This window comes from Triturus cristatus, chromosome 5_2, assembly GCF_964204655.1.
Source record: "Triturus cristatus chromosome 5_2, aTriCri1.1, whole genome shotgun sequence".
NCBI classification, from domain to species: domain Eukaryota; kingdom Metazoa; phylum Chordata; class Amphibia; order Caudata; family Salamandridae; genus Triturus; species Triturus cristatus.
Genome location: NC_140588.1, coordinates 670412926 through 670435077, shown reverse-complemented (window position 1 = coordinate 670435077; position 22152 = coordinate 670412926). Strand labels below are relative to the sequence as shown.

Sequence of the window (22152 nt, the reverse complement as noted above, 5' to 3'; positions counted from 1 at the left end):
ATTTCAGACTTCACATTGAGTGGCAAATTTATATAGAAGGTGAGACTTAATCAAATGTTTTGCTTTTTGAGCAAATTAGGAAAACTAAATGTATGCTGCTTCAATATCAAAATCTCTCGTTCTTTAGCTTAGGAGCTTATAGGGGTGATACGAGGAGCTCCCTCTCTTTTTTCACTCTTTTCTTAGATATTATTTCTGATTTGTTATGTATGTTTTGTGGCTCACTTTATATGGAGATTACTGTATTTAAAGTTTATGTATGTTTTAAATTTTATATACTACCGTTTGGTACAAGGGATAAGAAGAAAATTACCCCAGGACCACACATTTGCTATCCTATATATGATAATTATGTGTGGTAAATATATGAAGAGGAGAAAAAAATACTTTTATTATATTTGAAAAAAAAATACTTTTTATTGTATTGAAAAAAAATATTCTTATTGTACTGTATAAATTGTCATATGTTGTTTGTTTTAATATTCATAATTGATGTCATGTCATGTTGTCTCGTTTAATTGTTTTTTCTGTATATCCACTTTAATATCGGTATTGCTGCTGCTTTTATGTCTGAATACATGTTCTTGTTTTCTCTTCTGTTTGTAGTATTGTACTTATAAAAATATTGAATGTTTGCCTTCGCATTCTTTTCAGCCCTGATGAAGTTCTCCTTGGGAGAACGAAACGCGTTGGCTGGAACCTAAAGCTTTTTTTTTTATATTGATTGAAAAATAAAAGAAACTAAAGAAAAATACTCTTCTTCATAATCTGGACTTTGTTATTCTACGCACGCCCATTCAATTGTAGTCTATGGATCTGGAGCACAGAGGCATTAATAGACGGTTAATACCAGGGTTTGTTTGCGCTGAATTTGTATACATATTAGAACTGGCATGATGTGCAAAAATGTATAGTCAACCGTCTTTTCTCTTGTCCATATGTCGTGGCCCTACTTTGAGTTCTTTTATCTTTATCTTGTTGAGTTTAAAAATATGTTATTCTCAAGAATGACCTTGATGAATATACCAGTACCCTCGGATTGAGATTATGAAAAGAGTCTTCCTTATCTAACAAGGGAAATGATGGGCAATTTGCAGATATTGATTAACATGTAAGAAATTTAGCATATTCTGAGAATGACTGGGGCAGTATAATTTGTTAAATTGGAAAAAAACCTGAACTAGGACAGTGTGGGCTCAGAGGGGCTAGATACCTCATTTAGTTTCTTGCTGGGAGTGCTGTAAGCAAGATGTTGGGGTCAGATAGAAAAAGGACAAATGGCATGACCAGTGAGTAGAAACTAGTCCGGAAACGTATGTCAACCTACACTGCAAGAAGTGCACTTGTTTGGCTTGCCTTACGCTGGAGGCCTATTAGAAGAGACACAATATACTATTCCAAGAAAGGTTTGTGGCAGTATGAGTTTTGATACGATCCTTAACATATATGTAAGACTTTTAATAAATAGATAGATTCAAAACATGTTTGAGTTTAAATGTGACTTTATTACAAAGGAGAGTAGGCCTGTGTGTTTTAGGTCTGGTGTTAGCTAAGACTTTTTGATTTTTACTAACTTTACATGTGAATATACTTACTTTAATGAGCTTTCAGCCAGCTCTCTCCATTTACTGGTCTATCCTTATGTCATTCACATTTTCTTCTGCCCACTACAGCATTCACCATGCAGCAATGGGTTAGCCTACTTCAGTCACTACCTAACTTCACTTTGAGTGACCGTATTTTGCTTTTTCGCAAGGAGCAAATCCACACACATTACAGTGCCAATATATTTTTTTTAACTTAATTATTACTTTAGTGGTGGCTTTGTGTTTAGAGCCTGCTGCTGTGATAGCAAGATGCTTTCTACCAGCTTTTCCTTTTGCCTTTGATGTGAGCACAGGGGACATTCCAACTTTATTAGTTCCTGTCTCCTTCTAATGTTGTTTTAAATTCCTTTTGGAGTGGACTTTGTCTATCTGACTGATGCTACTTCACAGAATACCAGATTGTGCTCATTTGAAGCTGTCCTTTATAAAGTTATCCTCTTTTTAGTATGCACGTAATGAGGTGCGGTTATAATTGCACTCCTTTTTGCCATGCTGGTGTGCATTTTAATTGAGGACTCCAGTTAAATTTGAACGCCAATTTAAGCTGTATCTCTTGCTTGTATGACTTTCTAGTTTGCTTTCAGTGCTCTTGTATGTTATGCTTATATAGGCATTGAACTATTATATTTCTAATTGAAGCTGTGCCATTTCTTCCAATTTCTTTATATGTCTGTCTATCTGTTCAACCCCATTTATCTATTCGCCTGTCTACCTATATGTATGTCTATCTACCTATCTCGCCTGTCTACCTACCTATATGTCTATCTACCTACCTATCTGCCTGCCTTTCTATTTACATGTTATTTTATTGTTTGCCTGTCTATCCATCTACCTATCTACTTGTCTATCTATCTATCTATCTATCTATCTATCTATCTATCTATCTATCTATCTATCTATCTATCTATCTCTCTCTATATCTCTCTATCTATCACTAGTTATAAACCCCTCTCTATTTGACTGTTTTCCAGCCCTCTCTATTTAACTCTTTCTGCATCATGGGGCAATTGGTCAGCCCGTTTCAGCCAGTGGCTGACTTCACTGTGAGTTATGCCATGCTTCCATTTAAAAAGGAGCACGCCCACCCATAAAGTAGTTCCTTTCAGTGCCAGGGACTAAAATGGTAATGTGTGCTTTGTTAAACACAAAAAAATATGTTTGCCTTTAACCAACTCTTTTAGATTGCTAAGTGTCTAGCAGCTTCCCCAACAATAAAGTTTTGCAAAAACCATGACAGAGCAAAACGAAAATTGGCAAATCCAGACCTATTAGCTTTGCAAATACTTGTTTTTAAGATGTACAGAATGAAGCCCGTGGAAAGTAAACTGTTGAAATTAGAAACAATCATGTGACAAGAATATTGTCCCATTTATCAGACAGAATAAAGATAGTCATGTCAAGTATTGCATGCGATGGTGGAAGATTGTGTAGGAGGGTTTTGCCTCGATCAAAGTAGACAATGGAAAAGAGAAATGAGTAGGAATACAAGGGGTGATGGGTGGCGTTTGCGTGAGGGTGGGAGCACTTGGTGAGTTGAGTGGCAATGTGCCTTTATATTCACTTTGAAGAAAATGTTAGTAAACTCTGGACAACTTTCAAGTTCGCTAAAACACAGAATACCATTTAGTCTGAAAAGTATTGGAAAAATAATCAGTAGTCTTTCTTGATTGCTGTTGGAAAGAAACTCAGAGCACTGAAGAGTCCTCATATTTTGCGTTCTACAAAGGATCATCATTATAATAAGCTTCACAGTTTTTCCAAAATATACACAGCCTCTCACATTAGTTTTGATGAACGTCTTGCATCATACCCTTCCTGTATTGGGCAAGGCATTATTTTATATTGTCGTTTTTTCAGCGGTCGCATTACTTCCACTCCCTGCTGCAGAATGCCCTCCGTGTTTCTCAAAGTCTGGTGCACCCCCTGCCAGGTTATGCGCTGAAATGTACCGGTGAACACAATTGAACATGAGCAGCGGAGCCGCAGATCCATTTAACTGATGCTTCAAATCACAAAAACTGAGACAAATATCGGCGGTCAATTTAGTGCTTTAAAAGATAACTCTGCCTTCAAGATGATCTGTTGGGTCTGGCTGTGACTGCTTCAACTTTACAGCGTACACCGGCTGCCTGATGCGCCCCTTCCCTCGCATCATCTTGATTGACAGATTGTCAGAGAATGAGTACACCACTGAAGAGGAAAATGCAAGAAGCTCCATTTGGGGACAAGCATCTCAAGGATCTGAGAGCACAATGTTTTGGAATACAATGAATATACTTAACATTATCAAACCTTCCATCAGGGAAGGGTGACTAAAGCATAGTACTTTAATGGGATTGTCTTGGCTTCTGGAAATGGGTCAGGATGATAATCAGGCTACTGAGGACAGTGCGAAGGTCAGAGTTCACGGTTAATTCACTGCTCAGCTGCTTATGTTATTGGTACAAGGCCTGGTGGGGGTTGGGAGGGCTCAGAAATCGAAATACCTTCAGAAATGTTAAAATAATGTCAGCACAATACAAGAATAGGAATAAACTACTTTTTACAATAGAAATCCTAGGTGAATTTGAAACTGTTGATATGTTGCTCTGACGTGGAAAAGTAATAAAACATCCACATATATCTATGAAAGAAAATTGCAAAAATTACATTTGGTTTTTTAGTCTTTATCACTTGAAACTATCGATATTCCAGTTCCAGTTCACTGTATTTGGCAGTAAAACAGCCATTAAACACATTAAATATACGTATGCTAAAAGGGTACAATGTAACATCTAAACATTACACAGTAAAAACTCATTATATGCATACACCAGATTTACATCTTTGCCTGCCGAATTGTTTTCTTTAAAAAGTTTAAAACAGCAAAACAGATCGTGACTATCCAGTATCTGACGAATTATCAGGGCTAATTTATATCGTTTAAATGTAGTCTGTCGTGAAATTGGGACCAAAGATGAGCAGCACGGAAGAGAATAAACGGCAAAAAGCATAAAGTGACAAGTGCTCTGCCTAGAAACACCATCGCAGGGTCAAGGTGGTAGAGTTCTAAAAAATGTTGCCGTGTAAGAAAAGTAATGACAAAGTGCACAGTGTTTAGCCTGAAACTGATTTAATACAAATTTTGTCTAGGCTGCATTATAAGTGATAAAGATGATTCAGGTCCCTCAGAAGTAGAAATGACGGGATGATCAAGAACGCTAGTCATGGATAACTCCTGTCCCCATATTATCTTCAGACATTATTCCAATGAACGCTGTTTAATACGGTCTATACAGCTCATTGTGCTCAATCTGGGATTTTTAAACATCTCTGGCAGCCCCACAAGATAAGACATTGTTTAACATATGCGAACTATGGAATAGGATACACATTATCCAATAATAAACAGTCTGCTAAAAAGGCTCTGACGAGGTCCCAGCAATTAATCCACAAGATCAGATCAGATCAGATGGGCGACCTCGATCATATCCTCCATGTACGCTAGGCCTATTTCCTCATGTCCTATGATCAAGGATGGGCTTCTTGGGACTGAAAATAGTCTGCATAAAAAACAATTATCTGTACTGTGGAGAGTTTCTGATTTCGAATAGCCTCAGATACTGGCCCTATACAAGACCACAGGTAAACAATTAATCTTATAAATTGTGATAAATTCATTGACTGGTTTCTGTCTCAGTTTATGTGCAAATCGAAACACTTTGTCATTTGCTGTGCTGAAGTGGAGGTTTCTTAAATTTATCATGGGTGACCATGTCAAGTTCGAATTGAAAGAAATGTACAAATAGATTAGAGCACTTGTCCACCCAACCTTGACCGCCAGTCTATAGTTCTTAGTCTTTGTTTTGAATGGGCCGCATGTCATTACAAAAGATTTGGATTGATAGACTTTCAGGTCTAAAGTTTCCATAAAGGAGGAAAAAGAGTTCAATAGGGTTAGAAGGATATTTTCAGTTCTTGCTATGAGCACCACATCATCTGCGTACAACAAAATTGGGATATAGCGGTTATCCATCTTTGGAATATCAGACCCTGAGTCAAGTCGATGTTTGTTGACATTATTGATACACAACAAACAACAGAAGGGTGCCAGAAATGCATCCTTGATGGACACCGCTCTGAGTCCTAACAGATGTAGTTCTCTTTCCTGAGATCCCATAACAGATTGAAAGTGAAGTTTCCGCATGGAGGTGTTTCATCAATAGTAGCAAGTCTTTGTCAACCTCCAATTTCTCCATTACATCCCAGAGCTTTGACATGTGAGCCAGATCGAATGCACTAGAGAGGTCCATGAATGCAAGGTGGAGTGCCCCCTTTTTTGCTAGCACATATTTTACCGCTACCAAATATAGGTTCAGACATTGCTCAGTTTTGCTTATCCCATTGCGAAATCCAAACTGGACTTTGGTGAGAATCTTATGTTCCTCTGCCCATTCTTCAAGTGGAGACAGGATAAGCCATCTGAGGAAATCAGCGTTCGAATGCATTAAATAAATAGGGCTGTAGTAGGTGGGCTGACTTCTACTGCCCTTTTTAAATAAAGGGAAAATTATGGCTTTACTCCACGATTCTGGAAGCTGGCCTATTATGGATTTTTTAAATACATTTGTTAGGGGTGGGGCCCATAGTGGTACATTGGATCTATATATATCAACAGGGACCTCGTCAGGTCTAGTTATATAAAAGGAAACAGATCCACGTATCTAAGGAATTGGCTTGATATCTGAATGGGCCTTGGCTACTCATGAACAAAAAGTGTGCTTTGGAACAAAATGGATTCTATTATCTTAATCCAGATGAACAGATATTTTAGTAACTGGTAAATGGTGAAACATAACTGAAGATTTGAATGTTCTATATATGTTTTCTAGAAGCTCTATAATCCGTTTTTACAAGGATTTATCACATAATATGAGAACGTGCTAACCTTCCCACTCATATCCCATGATGAATTACATTTTATTTGTAACCTTACAAAGCATCTTTTTGATATGCACTCATCCACTTAAAAAATGTAGATAATTGAGAATTGTGTGCTCCAAAACCGAAGCATTTTTGATATTACATACATTGCACGAAGTTGCTAGACACTAATGGAGCATTGCTATTACTCCTATCATGTCATATATGATTCTGTGTATAGTTTACATTCCAAAACTTCACTCAGGTTAAAAGTGAAATCGAGGGAGCTCACATCATACCATGATTGATTGTCAGCTACCCAGTACATTACTAGAGGTCATTTAAAACTATTAACAATCCACTCTGCAATTACTTTGCAATTAAGTTGAAGGCTATGGCACATAGAGGGGGAGGAAAAGTAAGAGCTCTTCCGTAACAGCATGAGGTCCATAAGTCTATCAACAATAGTGCACCTGTTCTCACTTAACACATCAGGCAAACAGACCAATAGTCCATGTCTATTCTATGTCCATCTTCAAACTGAAGGCAGAAATCAGGTGAACAACAATAACTGGTGCAAGTATTCAAAGCAGAATGATTGGCAGAGCCAACCTGGGCATACAACAGAAAGGGGTAATTTCAGTTGATGTAATGAAGTTGATATTTCCTTTCTACAAAGTAGTGCAGTGTCAGAAGGAAAGCTTGGCAAACAATTTTCATCCCAAAATGAAGATGAGCGTCTTTCAGCATGTTTCAAATTTCACATGCTTCATAAAACATCATTAGATGAGAAGAACTGCTTTACCCAAGCTATATGTAAAAATTAAAAACATTTTGATATAGGGAAGATCCATTTATGGTTTCTGAAAATCAAAAGTATTCGTTGCCTAGCCTTAGTCACAAGTTTAGGGAAATGAAAAGAGATAAAGCTTTCCAAGATACCAAATATCTTATTCAAGTAGGAATGGTAAATGTTCATGAATAACCCTAGGTTTAGAAAGAGACATGCAGTGCTTAGTGGAACATGTATTTAATAATTCTGTCTGCGATCAATTTAGGCTGAGATATAAGACTGCTAGATTTACATTTACAGGCAATGCTAAACTTCCTAGGACTTTAGAATAACTGTGTATTTTACTCTTTGCTATATCCTTGCATACATTTAATCAAGACCCCCTATGTCTTTACCTTTCTGGTCTGTTAGTGCAAAACTGTTTTTGTGAACTATGCTGACTTGATGTATCTGAAAATGGGCTGTTGAGAGCAAGTTGAACAGAAGTACTAGGGAAATTGTAATGGTGCAAGGAAGTTTCATTATTGCAATTCCATTAGAACAATCTATTTAGCATAAGATAGTTTGAGCTTCATACATACGCATGAAGAGGAATGATTAATCTGGATTGCAAAAATGTATTGCTCGAAATGGGGAAAAGGAAACTCATGCTACAATTTTATTCACGAAAAGAACAGCAAGACCAGGAAATTAACATCACGTTTGGTTTTGTATAAATCCAGTTTGGACTTTTTATGCCAAACCCCCTGTCAATTCATGTGCTTCCAGATCACTTCGTAAGGCTGTGGAGCGGTGATCTAGTTTAGTAGAACTAAATGTCGTTTTCACCTTGTTGGAATTCCACCCAAATCTCACTGAGTAACCAATATATTGTATGTATTTGAGATCACCAAATACATCAAACAATTCGGAAATTTAAAAACAGAAAGCTTAAGAATTGTTTTCTCAATATCTGATGCTTGCAAGGAGTGTTATTTTGTATTGCTGCTCTCTTAAATAGCTTAGAGCATGATATATTTTACAGATGCCACTTTATTTGTCGGTAGCGATTACTGATTTATTATTCATGTAACCCACTGAGTTTAGAAAACCCCTGTCTTGTAGTTGAACGGGTTGTTATATTATTGCAAATGCATGGGAGAGGAAGTGGCATAACAGCCACAGCTGCCAACTTTGAAACTGGGGCACTAGGTTCCAGTCTTGGTGATGGCTCAACATCCTGTGATTTTGGGAAAATCACTTAATCTCCTTGTGCCAAAAAATAAATAAAGTAATGTTTCCTCATGTAATGAAAATGGTGCTCATGTAAAGCGCTCCAACACCTTTGGGTCGAGATTGCGCTCCATAGGAAAAAACTGCAAATAAAAATATTTTGCAGCTGGAGTCAGTTATACAAAATGAGTAAGGATGATGAGTACCAAACAGCTGGCTAGTGGTGAGAAGGAGGCCAAAGGCAAAGAAATAGCAGAGAGGATGATTGATGAGGGGTTGGATGTCATCAGAAAATCACTCACCAAAGAGAAGACCTATAAGATGTCCTGTACCATACGACACCACATCTGAATGACTGATAATAAAGTCACCTTGAGAGATCAGAGGACGCAATCCAAAAAGAGCAGAAAATTGTCAAGGAAGTGTGCAAAGCTCTGCCTGTAAAAATATGTATGTGGCTTCACTGCATAAAGGCACTGAACATCCAAGGTGACAGCAATAACAAGAACAGCTACCAGGTATCTAAGGTGAAGATCTCAAGCAAGGGTGTGCTCAACACTGCTATTTCATTTACACACAGTCGATATGTCCATTTGCCCAAATGCAGATGACACAGCAACACAAGATATCACTACAAAAGGATTGCAACCCTAGCCTCATGCCTTACGTTTAGACAATATTTACAAGAATTGGATGGTGAACATAAATAAAACAAAAATACTCTGTAAAGGCACAACCCATGACAAATAGAGCTTGCAGATGGGGGCAGGATATTTGAACAGACATTACTATATGAAAACTTGGGCCTGCGGTAACATTGTAAGGCTAACTAGTTGTCATCTAAAAGCATCCTATTTGCAATACAACCTCAGGAAGTTGCACCCAAATCGGTAAAGTCAGTCCAGTAGTAAATTCCATCCTAACATTTTTTTCATCCTAATTCGTTCATGCAGGGAGTTATTGAGCACTTTTATTTGGAAAGAAGTTGAATGTTGGTATGGAAAGGATAATGAGTTATGCAATAAGGTTAATTTTTCGCCTCACCCATTCTAGCTTGTAGCACGATAACGATTATAGTGTGGATTACTGAACATGGGCTATATGCAGGATATGCCATTTTAAACTATTACTATCTCTTGCAAACATCTGAAGAAGGATCTATGAAATCTTTAATCTATCATGAAGTGAATAAACAGCCGCCTCCTCAGCTGTGATGTATTAACTTCATTATAATATTGCACAATCTGGAAATGTTTGAGGAATGGGATACCTTCAATGGGTATACAACTTGATGGCAGGAGAAACATTCTTGCTTCTGTGCTATGGATTAAACATAGAAACAACTGTTGAGCTTAAAAAGGTGAGAGGCACTGATGTACTATTTTTGCAGCCTGACTTCTCACCCCTACCTTCAAAACTTCCTTAAACCAATTATACAGACAACATTTTTGCAGTTTTGTTTTTATCTTCTTCCTAATGCTGCGGTGATGGCTGGATGAAACGAAGAAAAAAGAAATACCTCTGCAACTGTTACAGACTTTGTGGGACTAAGATACAACATATGAGACATTTAAACTACTTCTACCCTCAATTGCTTTACCATACTAATATTTTAATCACATAGTCAGTAAGGAAATCGATCAAGTAATGATAAAGTGCTCTAAAGGGGCCGATGTTCAACTGGTTTGCCATCTAGTGAGATTTTTTGGCTCTGCACTTCAACAACTAGAAAGGAAAGAGCCTGTATAAGACACTAAGAGCTCTGAATCTTCCAAAGAAACAACTTGAAGATTAATTAAGATTAGTAGCTTGATGAAATATAATTTATCATTTACACCGTAGAACTGTATTATATGTTTTAGGAGTTTTATAAATGTGATACACCTTTTAGCTACTGAAAGCTCTATTTGAATGTGTTAATGTATTTATTGAGATGGTTTAATTACCCTTCAATAAAATTGATCTGAAAACGGCAGAAAATTGTATTTAGTAATGCAGACAAGTCATAATCTATCTATTTTTTTTAAGTAAAGGGATTATTAATGTACGTTCAATATATTCAATATAATCAGACGTATACATGTATCACATTTTCAATAGGTATCCTTCAAAAATGAAACAAGAGTCATAGACTAAATTAATGTCATGAATCCAATTACTTTCTTAGCAAAGTCTTAACTCTGTCGATCATATCCACACCCACATTCTCAGGGGGTATGCCACCATGGAATCGTTTTGGAGGGAAGTTGCCACTGGCTTTTCTGATCATGCAAGTGCGGCAAATGTAATCCAACAACGGACTCATCTGTGAAAGATTTTGTCTGCCTCAGAAGTTCAGGAAAAGGAATGTCATGAGTCAGGTCAATTAGGGAGGCCCTGTAGCACTGCATACCCTTTAGCACTATGATTAACCTAGGCTCATGGTTCTTTGACTCACTATTGAAGACATCATCCTCCCACTAGATATTAGATGATCAATACCTGCTAGTGTCTCCATTTTTGTGTACATCAGCCTGTGGCAGAAGGCCTTCAATATAGTTGCAATTAAAAATATAGTTTTATCTCTAAATCTGGGAAAAGTTATTCTTGACTGTTAATAGTCTGGTAACTTGTGTACAGTGTAAGAAAGAGGGCTATTAATTTGAGAAGGCAGGACACTATTTAATAACTTGACCAGGAAAACTCTATGGGAAAAAGTATACATTTTTTCATAGTAAACTTCTCTGGTGTTTTAAAACAATAAAGGGGAAAAATATGTCACTTGTTGGCCAATTCCCAAGTCAAGGCCATAAAATGTGATGGGAAACTTTTCTTGGTTAGGTCTCTTTTAGAGGCGCTTACACAGATTCCTCTTGTCAGTCGGTTTCAGGCTCAGGTACAGCAGAGCTCAGCAGCTTTTTCTTTTAGTTTCAATAAGGAAGAAGGTTAACCTAAGTCTTAAGCTAAGTCAAAGGTTTGCAATTTCTTTTTGCAGCTGGGTTTACTTCACACAAATATCAAAATACCAGTCAGAAAAGATGTGCAGTCAAGGTACAGCAAAACTGACTACCTGCAAAGCAAAGAGGCATGAATAAGCAGACACATGGTTTGGACCTCCTTGGCACAATCAATAAAAGAGAATAAGAACCACAGGCTTTTTATATCTTCTATCTGGTGAGCTCTCTTGGCTCTCACAACTACAAAGCCACACTAGGACTCCCATTAACATTCAACAAAAGGCTAGCAGGGCACAACAACAGCAGCCAAAGCAAGACTGTGGCACCTGTTCTTAAGATTAATTTTGAAACAGGAAAGCCCAAATCTAGTAGTAACAGTTTAGATAAAACTGGCCTCTTGTTCAAGAGTAGGGTTTATCCTTAATTTCTGGGGTACCCAACATAGCGCTGCTGTATACTGGGTTTCAATCTTCTGTGGTGAAAGAGTACCAATTACAAGCTGTTGCTAAAGAAATCTTACTTCTAGGTTTACAGCAAAGTGACCAACAAAATCTCACTAGATTTACTTTCAGTCCACGCTAATCTCTTTCACAGAAGGAGGCAAACTGATGGTGTAGGTAAGGGCTCTTTTTTCAATTGTAGCAGGATTCCTGGTCATGAGAGTTTGAAGAACAAGGTGCCCACTTGCTGAGTAGAAAGCCTAGATTACTTCAGTCCAGTAGGAACAAACATGTTCTCATCTGTTTCAATGATATGATAATTTTCTTTCAGAGGCAATCAAAAGATGTGACTCCACTAGGTAACAGGGAAGACTAATACATTTATTTTGAGGTATATTTATTTCTGTCCAGAAAAACCAAAGCCGTATAACCGGGTGCTTGTGTAAACACTGTGGCCATTTGGTTGCTAGGCAACATGTTATAACCATTTGGTATTTATGAGCAAAATGCCCCTCAATTGATATCAAATGGATTAGTTCAAATGCCATTTACGTACATCTCATACATATCATAAGGACTGCTACTGCTGTCTTTAAATTAGGCTTTTAATCTTTTTAATTAGTGTTATTTTATATGTCAAGGCCCTTAAGGTATCCTGTCTGTTTAGAGCCAACAAAATGTCAGAACCACAGCGACTGGAGATATATGGCATTTATATCTAGTGAAATTGTACAAATGGACACTCGTGTGCAAAAGCAAGAAACTTCCATCTGACTGAAACATTAGATAAGTACACTTAAAATCCAAAGGAAATCCTTATTTTCAAAATACAACCACAAACTTGGAGGTCCCCACGCTCATTACCGATGAGATGTGCAATATCAACAGAAGCCCACAGTGCCACACACTGCCTGATCTCAGGCCTAGAGCATTATAATAGGAGCTGACAAACATGCAGAGGCATTCCTAGCGCTTATGCTATGTTGTGTGTAACATGTTATGCACGCTTTTTAGAATCGTGATATAAGCACGAGCCCTTGAAATTCAATGTTGTGTTATAATTGGTTTTGATTGGCACTATAGTCTTTCAAATACAATAATAAAAAATGTAGCCAATGGTCAGCAGAGAAAATACACTCCTTGGAGATGAAAGGCAAATTGCACTGTAAAATAATGTTTCTCTACTGAGCAACATCGACTAGGGAGTATGAAATATAAACTAAGCCAAGGAGGGCTACTTGAGAAGTGAAAGGACTAATAAAAACAGATGACATATTCTTCAGCTGCCTCGCCGTTCTTTACCCTGCCTACTTTGTTTACCTTAGCCATTACCAGCAGCACCGGAGGAGGCTAGATTGTGTTTCCTTTCCACACTTCAAACCGCTGGGAAGAACTCCTGCCTTACCTTTGTTCATATCAATGAGCTGCTTTTTCTTCTGCTGTCGCTCCAGCTTCTCTCGCTCAGCTTTCTCCTTTGCCAGCTTGGCTCGCTTGATCTTCTCCTCCATTTCTCTCCTCTTGTTATTTTCTTTCACGGCCTCCTGCATAGGAAATGATAAACAGAGGTTGCCTCTATTACTTATGCACTGTAAATTGGCGAACAAGTGTTTTTTTGAAATCTTGTTTATGTGCATGTTTGGTTTGCCTGGAGCAATATTCAAGGGCATTTGAAGGGGTTATTCTGACTATATTTATTTTCTCAAATCCTCGAATTTCTCTTTATTTTAGGTGGGAAAAGCATTATGAACCTAAAAAAGGAGGCGCAGTGATGCTACACCTTGAAGTGCAAAGGTATATGAGATTCAGAATCTGAGAGAATAGGTCTATCCCCACATATTCACTTAATTGTAAAGATTTGATTAAAATAGACCTTTAATTATATATATGTACATTTATGTGTGTGTGTGTGTGTGTATATACACACACACACACATATATATAAATCTTTCTAAATAGTACTAATTAATCAATTAATGAATCGGGTAATATAAATTGTAGTATAAAAATTTATACCCAGAAATATGTGTAATATTGTCCTATGTTGGGTACAGGCGACTTTTATAAACCACTCAGCCTTGTGGTTTGTAAATGTCATCAGAAGAACCCCTTGATGGCAAGATGGCAATAGAGACCCATATTACGGTTGTTGGTTATGACTCATATCTCAAGCGCTTTCTCTCTATTTATATATATAAATAATGTAAAAAATCATCGAAATTCACTAAAGTTAGAAAATAGAATTTAAAAAACCTTAGAAACTCACTACAAAAACCAACGGTTACAGGGACGTTTTAGTTAGGCTCAGATATCACTTGTACAAAACCAAAAACCATCTGTGTGTGAGTAGCTGTATAGGTTTGTGAGTGGGTGTGTAAGTGCTTGTGTGGGTCAGTGAGTGTGTCTGTGAGTGTCTGTGTGGGTCTGTGAGTGTCTGTGTGGGTCTGTGAAAGGGGGCTGGGAATGTGTTTATGAGTGGTGCTATGGGTCTAGTGGTTGTGTGAGTGGCTGTGTGAGTGCCTGTGTGTTTCTGTGAGTGGTGCTATGGATTTTGGGTATTTGCATACTTATGGTATTTAAAAGGGAGAACCAGGAGACAACAAGAAAGAAACCACTAGTCACAGTTACTACAGATCAGACTGTCCTCCAATAGATCAATGATGCATTCGCCTCCATTGACTATTTCATATCATTTTTCAACGTGAAATACGAGAGGAAACACACTTGCTTTGCTTTTGCTTTACTGAAGTGGAGCTTCAACACGGGCACCTGATGCGTTTATAAATGTAAGTGCTTCCCATTGAGGTTACATTTCTGTGAAATGAGCATCAGGGCCAGAATGGAACCACAGTTTTGCTGAAAATATCTACCCAGTGTCTACCAAGTGTGCATTGTTGGGGACCACGGGGGAGCTTTCTACTGGTTATTTAATAAGTACTAACTTGTTTGGTAAGTGTCTAGTGCAAAGGACTACGAGGCAATATCTCCAGTGACCTTGTGTGCATGTAATCCTCTGGGGACCGGCGACTTGAATCTGGGTGCCCTGTAGCCCACCCAGGGCACCCAGTGTCCATTGTTGGGGACCGCAGGTGGGAGCCCCAATTCCCTGCCTCCAGAGGGAACCAGCATTGCTCTTACATGCAGAGAGCAGCAAAAAAGCTGCTCCCTGTGTTCAGGAGCAATTCTTTCATCTGTTTTCCTGCCTGCTTGTTAGCGGGCAGCAAAACAGATAAAAAGTCAGCTCCTAGCCTGGCGGGAGGAGTTTTCCTGTTCCCGCCAGGTGGATGCATACTTACTGTTTTCTCTCGCTTGGGGGAGCTGTCAAAGTTCCTGCCAATTGAGAGCAAACACCTATGTCCCATGGGTGGGCACCCCGGGACATAGGGAGCCTGCCCTGGGGGGTGGCGGTCTCCAGGGCCATTAGTGGCTCCAGGAGTTGGGCCACCCAGTCCCCCTTCTTACTATATTTAGCGCCAGCCACGGGGAGTTGGTGGTACCCAGGGCTGAGAAAGGTCCAGGATGGGGGCTGGCTGGCCCCCTCCTTGTAAAAATTAAGAAAGTCCTAGGGTGGTGGTGGTCCCCGGGGCCGAAAATGACCTGGGAGGAGGGCCACACAGCCCCCTTCCCCTTAACTTTCATTTGGGCCCTGGGGAGGTGGTGGTCCCCCAAGCTTTTTAGGGCAATGGGGGAAGATCTTTGCAGCCGCCTCTTTAATTTTTCAATAAATCCCCAGGGAAGTGGTGGTCCCCGGGACTCTTAAGATCCTTCGGAGGGGGGGGGCCGGGTGGCCCCCGCCAATTAAACTAACAAACAGCTTCCCCGGTGAGGTAGCGCTCCCCAGGGCCAAGTTTGGCAATGGGGAGGGGGCCGCGTGTGCCTCTTCCCCTTTTTATTTATATATGACTATGTACCTGGCCCACCCAGGGGCTCTAATACAAACAAACGCCAGAGACTGCGCTTGTTTTTTAAAACTTTACTTCAATTTTCACAGAGTATCACAAATCTTCACCATTTCCCCACAAACCTTTTTTTTTTAAAAAGGGGTTTTGGCCCTACCCTGCTCCCTCCTCTTTTTTACGTGTTTGTATGGGACTCGCCTGAGTGCAAGTCCCAAGATGGCTGCCAATACTTCCTGGCTGAAGTGTTGGCAGCCAATCAGATCACGGCATGAGATCGGTAAGATTTGCAGTGGGTCTGCGATTCTACATATGCAAATTTGGTTTTCCTTTAATAGATTTACCCCAAATCACAAAAAAGGTCACCTTCTGGACTAAGAGCTAGCTTTCTGCCAAATTTGGTGTAATTCCATTCAGCGGTTCGGGCTGTAGTTGTGTCTAATATCACTATGGGACAGCTGGTCAGGTGGTGGGCAGGGGGTTAGGTCAGAACCTCCTGGGACCTAGTGACTCTCCCATTGAGACAGGGCGGTTTGGGATCTCCTGATATGCAGTTATATGCGCTGTGCGCCCAGGCACAATTTTTGCATTATTGGACACACACGACCCCCTATCAGCCCCATGTGGCGGTCAAGACAGATGTAATGGCCCCAGTCCCACTCAAGGTAGCACTATATCAAAAGGCACGCCGCCCTCGTGGAGACGTAGACTCTGCCGGAACCCTGTGCTGGTCATGGGATGAACGGCGCAAAAGAGCGGGAATCCTGTTGCTGTATGCCCCTTCCATCCCTTTGCCGCAAAACCCAATGCTGCCTTGCATACAAGACAGCGTGAGTAAGTCTCTGGCCCAGAAGATGAACCTTCAGACTTTTGCTGACCTGTACCCTGGAGATGAGTTTAGGCCTCCCCTTGAGGCGCCTGAGGGTCAAGGTGTACCGTTTACTGAGATCTTTCTATATCATAGGATGCGCACAGCATGCAGAGCCCTTTGGGAGGGGTTCCCGAAAGCCTCGCCACCCCTGCCTGCACTAGATAAGTTGCTAAAATCTCCGTCTCTCCGTAAACTCATTACGTGCCTATATGCCCACATGCAGAATACTGCCCCGTTGGTGACACCTAACTCATTTAGGGCCATATGTAGGTAGCCCAATACCGGTCGGTAACGGCCGATTTTCGGTAAATATACCGTTACCGACCGGTATTTAGGCTTTTGCTATGTAGGGGGATCATTTCTGTATTCGGTAATTTTACCGATTCGGTAAATACCGAATACAGAAATGAGATGTAGGGGGAGTGTGTGGTGGGTGTGGGGATTCGTTATTTACCACCAACTAAAAGTTGGTGGTAAATAACGAATAGGTGTAAAAATGCATTTTTGTGCACTGTGAAGTGTGCAATGTGGCAGACATACATGCCCCTAGGGCATGTATGTGCGCCACATGTGCACACATGGACGAATCAGGGGTGCAACAGGGTGTCAATGTGACACCCTGCCACCCATGATGATGCCTCCCCCCATTACCGAATCGGTATTTACCGATTCGGTAATGGTAACTGGCTTCCCATTGATTCCTATGGGCCTCCTGGCCCATAGGAATCAATGGGAAACAAGTTACCATTACCGAATCGGTAAATACCGATTCTAAAATACCGACACTTACCGAATCGGAAATTATTTACCTACATTACATTTACCGATTCATAAATACCGAATCGGTAAAATTCGGTATTTAAGAATCGGTAAATGTAATTTACCTACATAAGGCCCTTAGATACTGGAACGATGACCTTGACGCTCCGCTGACCGAAGCACAATGGGACTATTGTAGTGGGCAACTCACAGAACTCTCCCCGAACTACAAGCTGAGGCTGATACACTTTAAATATTTGCATAGATATTATAGAACTCCATTGAGCCTCTATCGCATGGGTATACGAGAAAATGAAAACTGCTGGCGCTGTGGCTACACCCCAGCCACGTTCTTACACGTTGCATTGGACTGTCCCAAAATAGACGAATTCTGGCTTCTAGTTTTTGACTCAATGAACAGCATCCTAGGCGCATCACTAGCCCCATCTCCTGTTCTTGGCCTATTAGGGTATGTTAAAGATACACAGCCCAAGTTGCGTAAATTGCATGCCCTCCTCTTATTGTTTGCGAAGAGACAGGTTGCAATCCATTGGGGCAGAAGACGGGTGCCCTCCATTAAAGAGTGGGTTAGAGACATTACATACGGGCACACACAATTGAGCATATTTTGGGAACTAATGCCGCCCTCTTCCAGACCTCGTCACATATGGGAACCATTTTTAGTTTGGATCCAGGGTCAGCAGTCATCGACTGGAGTAGCAAGCATGGGAGACACTCACACTGCACCACTCGCATGATGTGCTAATACCCAACACTTACCTCTAGACTCTGTTCATCTGCGATAATATTTTAGACCTGTGGTTAAAAGAATGATATACAAATGCAATTTATGCCTTCTCTGCGGAGATCTGTAATGCATGACTATTCTGTTGCTGAGACTTGCTGATTTGTGCGAATAAATAAATGATTGATGCATGTAAATCCTTCTCCTAGTGGAGGGCAGATGAAGCGCATGCTGCTATTGGGATTTGTGTACTATTATGACTATGTATATATATGCTCCTATATTGGTCAATATCGAGCTGGCTTGTTGCAATGTATTGTAACCTCTTTGTTCGAAAATGCCAATGAAAAAAAAAAAATCGCTGTGGGAAACACACTTTTTTTGACCTCTCCTCCCACTTTTTTCTCGGCCCCTGCTTGACAGATCACCCTAAAACTTTCCATGCACAATTAGACAAAGAGGGGCACTTTTTTAGGAAGATTTCATGAAGATCCGTCAAACGGCACCAAAGTTAAAAGCAAGTCAAAAAACCCAAAGTAACAAGCAAGTCATGGAAACTAGATCCTAAGTATAACTGCCTACTGATGACTGCCGGTAGGTAAAAAAAACATATGCACATATATATCAGATGCGCTGACTATATTTTGCTATTTAGCACCTTTGTTGCATGTCAGGAGGAGTCATAAACCCTCTGTCATACCGACACTGCATCTACATACATGATTTATGCCATGCTGTTCCTTTATGTGCAAAAGTTACAGAACCAGGTATTTAAGCTGATCAGGGGCATAATCTCATTGCACGGGCACTTAGTGAGCATTCGAAAGAGGACACAGAGCCAGAAGAATCTGCCCAAGAACTGCAATAAAACATATGCATTTTACGTTTATTAGTAAAGAAAGAAGGGGTGAGAAAAAGGAAAGCAGAAACTTTAATAGTTACATGGAATATTAATAATCAAACTAACCCAATCTCTACGGTCCCTCCCTATGCAAAGAGCTTTCACATGCGAACAAAATGTTGTGACAAGCACAGTGAGCTCCTCATCAAACATCCCGCAGTATTTCAGAAATTGTTTACATTAGAGAAATAACTGCTTTTACAGGTGCAGACTGGCTTGGTGCAGAAATCAATCTGTGCTCCGTAGGGGTCCTTCACAGCAAAGGCGGGCGAAACATGTTTAGATGGAAACGTTTAACATTTGAGCGGTTCAGGGATTACACTTCAATGTTTTTAACCATTAGCACTTTCGAACTGAGAGGTTCTGTGAAGTTGGTAACAGTTTATTTCATAGCAGAAAAGACTACATAGCAATATGCTCATGCGTTTTTTAGGAGTCCTGTGGCTGTGTAAATATGGGATCTAATTTATGAACTAATATGCATTGGGCAATACAAGCGAGTGGGTGTTTTCTGTAATTATATTTATTTTACACTAATTGTACCACAATATAATCTGCAGCTCTAGAGACAGTTGTGGTTAATTTACAAACATTCTTGCGCTCTAACGCAGCACTTAGGGGCATATTATCAAGCCAGGCGATAAAATTATCGCCGCTTTAGCGACACAAAACTGCCGCTAAAACGGCGTTAATGGGCTTGATAATGGGCTCTATGGAATTCCAATTGAAGCCCATGTTAGATATCCTTCACATTTAACATGGGCTTCAATTGGAAATCCACAGAGCATATTATCAAGCCCATTATCGCCGTTTTAGCGGCAGGTCGGCGAAAATTTTATCGCCTGGCTTGATAATTTGCCCCTTAGGGAGTCAGAAAAGGATATACAATTGCATACCAATCGAACAAATGTGGGAAGAATGGTTGAAAAGAGATAGAGAAACAAAATGTGGAGGGCTGGCCTCAGAAAACTGGTAGAAAGCAAAATAAATCATGTTTTTCTATTTCATGTCACCAAATACAGTGGGCTTCACCACTCTGGTTATTTCAGTCGAAAGTCTTCAGATAAACCAAGCAACGCTGGCTAGAGTGAGGGTTCCAGGGAGGAGCCTCGTGAGTTGCAGGTAATCCAAGCCTTGATATAAAGAGTTTGCTGAACTTCTAGTCACTGAAATGTTCTCAAGGATATTCAAGGGCATAACACAGGCCCCCGTAGCCCCCGCGGTGCAGGGGGCCCCAAGCTCCAGGGGGCCCCCTCGGAACTGCACTCTGGCCAGAGAGCTCCTGATTGAGCCTGGAGGGGGCCCCTCTTCGCACCGTGCAGGGAGGCCCCCTCAATTTACGTTACGCCAGTGAGGATATTGATAAGTGATTGTGGGCCAGATGTAGGTGGCTAAATACCGGTCGGTAACAGCGAAATTCGGTAAATTTCAGCGTTACCGACCGGTATTTAGCCATGTGCGATGTAGGTAAGGAATCGGTAAATAAGAATCGGTAAATACCGATTCCTTATTGCTCTTGCATTTAAGGAATCAGTAATACCGATTCCTTAAATGCAATGTAGGAAGCACTGAAATCAGTGCACCTCAGCCTTAAAGTATCGCTATTTACCACCACCTTCAAGTTGGTTGTAAGTAGCAATTTCCTTACAAAAAGCACTTTTTTGCTTTTTTTAATGTGCCATGTGGCACACATCCATGCCCTTAGAGCATGTATGTGCGCCACATGTGCACACATGCACATTTCAGGGGTGCAACAGGGTGTCCTTTGGACACCCTGGCGCCCTCGAAATACCTCCCGCTATTGACGATTCGGTAATACCGAATCGCTAATAGTGAATGTTTTCACATTCATTCCTATGGGCCTCCAAGCCCATAGAAATAAATGGGTAGGTATTCCTTATTACCGGATCTCAATTACCGATTCGGTAATGAAGAATATTAAGGATTCTGTATTTTTTACCGAAGCTTTACCTACATAGGAAATACCGATTTCTTAATACCAAATTGGTAAAATTTGGTATTAAGGAATCGGTATTTCACATTTACCTACATCTGGCCCTGTATTCTTTCAGATTCAGGTATAGACATATTATGGCCATCTAGTTTTTCAAACTGCATTTTCTGTATCTTGGTATTGAGAAGACCTGTGAACATGACATTGCAATTACCCATTCTCAAGAGGACAAGTGCTCTTACCAGCTAAACCCAGTGCTCAGAGATCAAAAGTGGGTTTATTTTTCTTATAGTGCCCAACTGATGGATCTCACCTTTAACCGCTGGGCAAATCTAGGTATGAAGGATAACTGTGCCATATAGATGCGTTGGTGCATACCTCCTCTGCCTATACACTTTAACAAAATAATTTAGAAGAAAATAAGGTGTAAGGCCCTGGCAGTTGAATAGCATACATACTTCCTTACAGATAAGCAGGGGTGGTATCTGTCCACAATTTCCGTGCTCTAGGAACTACCCATTGTGTTGATATGGAACCCTTGCAGGAACTAGAGAATGAGCACTGCTTGGCCTGCCCTCCAACAACCAAAAGAAAGCAGAGATGTGTGCTGGAGGTTGCTAGTAGGCATTTTTCTCAGTGTCCCTTCAAAACTTGGCATGTCCAGGCTGCCTGTTACCTGGCACTGCCCGACCTGTGTATTCATGCCATGCTCTTAATGCCGTGATGTGGTGACACTCTTTGGAGACAGTAAGTCCTTATGTGGGTGCCAACTTCATGGACTCCTCCCATGATATAATCATAGATTATTGCAGGCAGTACCAGGTACAGACTGGCTGAGACTGCTGGTCCTGACTGTCACTTGCCTTGATTGACTTCACATTAGTTAGCAGCTTAGATGGCTCTGCTGGGGCACAGGCATGTAGAATGCCAGTACATATTTGGCTTTTGCATATACAATGATGTGCCAGTGCTCTGTACTGTGCAGTCAAGGGCACTGCAAAGAACTCAGGCAGTGTCGAGCAGGTCTGAAGCCAGGCATAGCATTTTGTGCTCTCTGCTCACTCACTCTGATGCCTCGTTCCACCTTGGTGCACAACCCTCTCTTGCCCCTCATCTTGGACCGGGTCAGTGAGCCAGTT

General features: G+C 40.4%; 1 protein-coding gene across 4 annotated transcripts in view; it reads right to left on the bottom strand.

Annotated features, from left to right (window-relative positions):
- DIAPH2 (diaphanous related formin 2) overlaps window positions 1-22152 on the bottom strand; it is a 3515124-nt gene that overhangs the window by 533743 nt on the left and 2959229 nt on the right. For all 4 annotated transcript variants that reach the window (XM_085607750.1, XM_085607751.1, XM_085607752.1 and 1 more), the window contains one exon: window positions 13296-13431. In XM_085607750.1, coding sequence (XP_085463876.1) covers window positions 13296-13431 — 136 coding nt within the window. The remainder of the gene's footprint in view (window positions 1-13295; window positions 13432-22152) is intronic.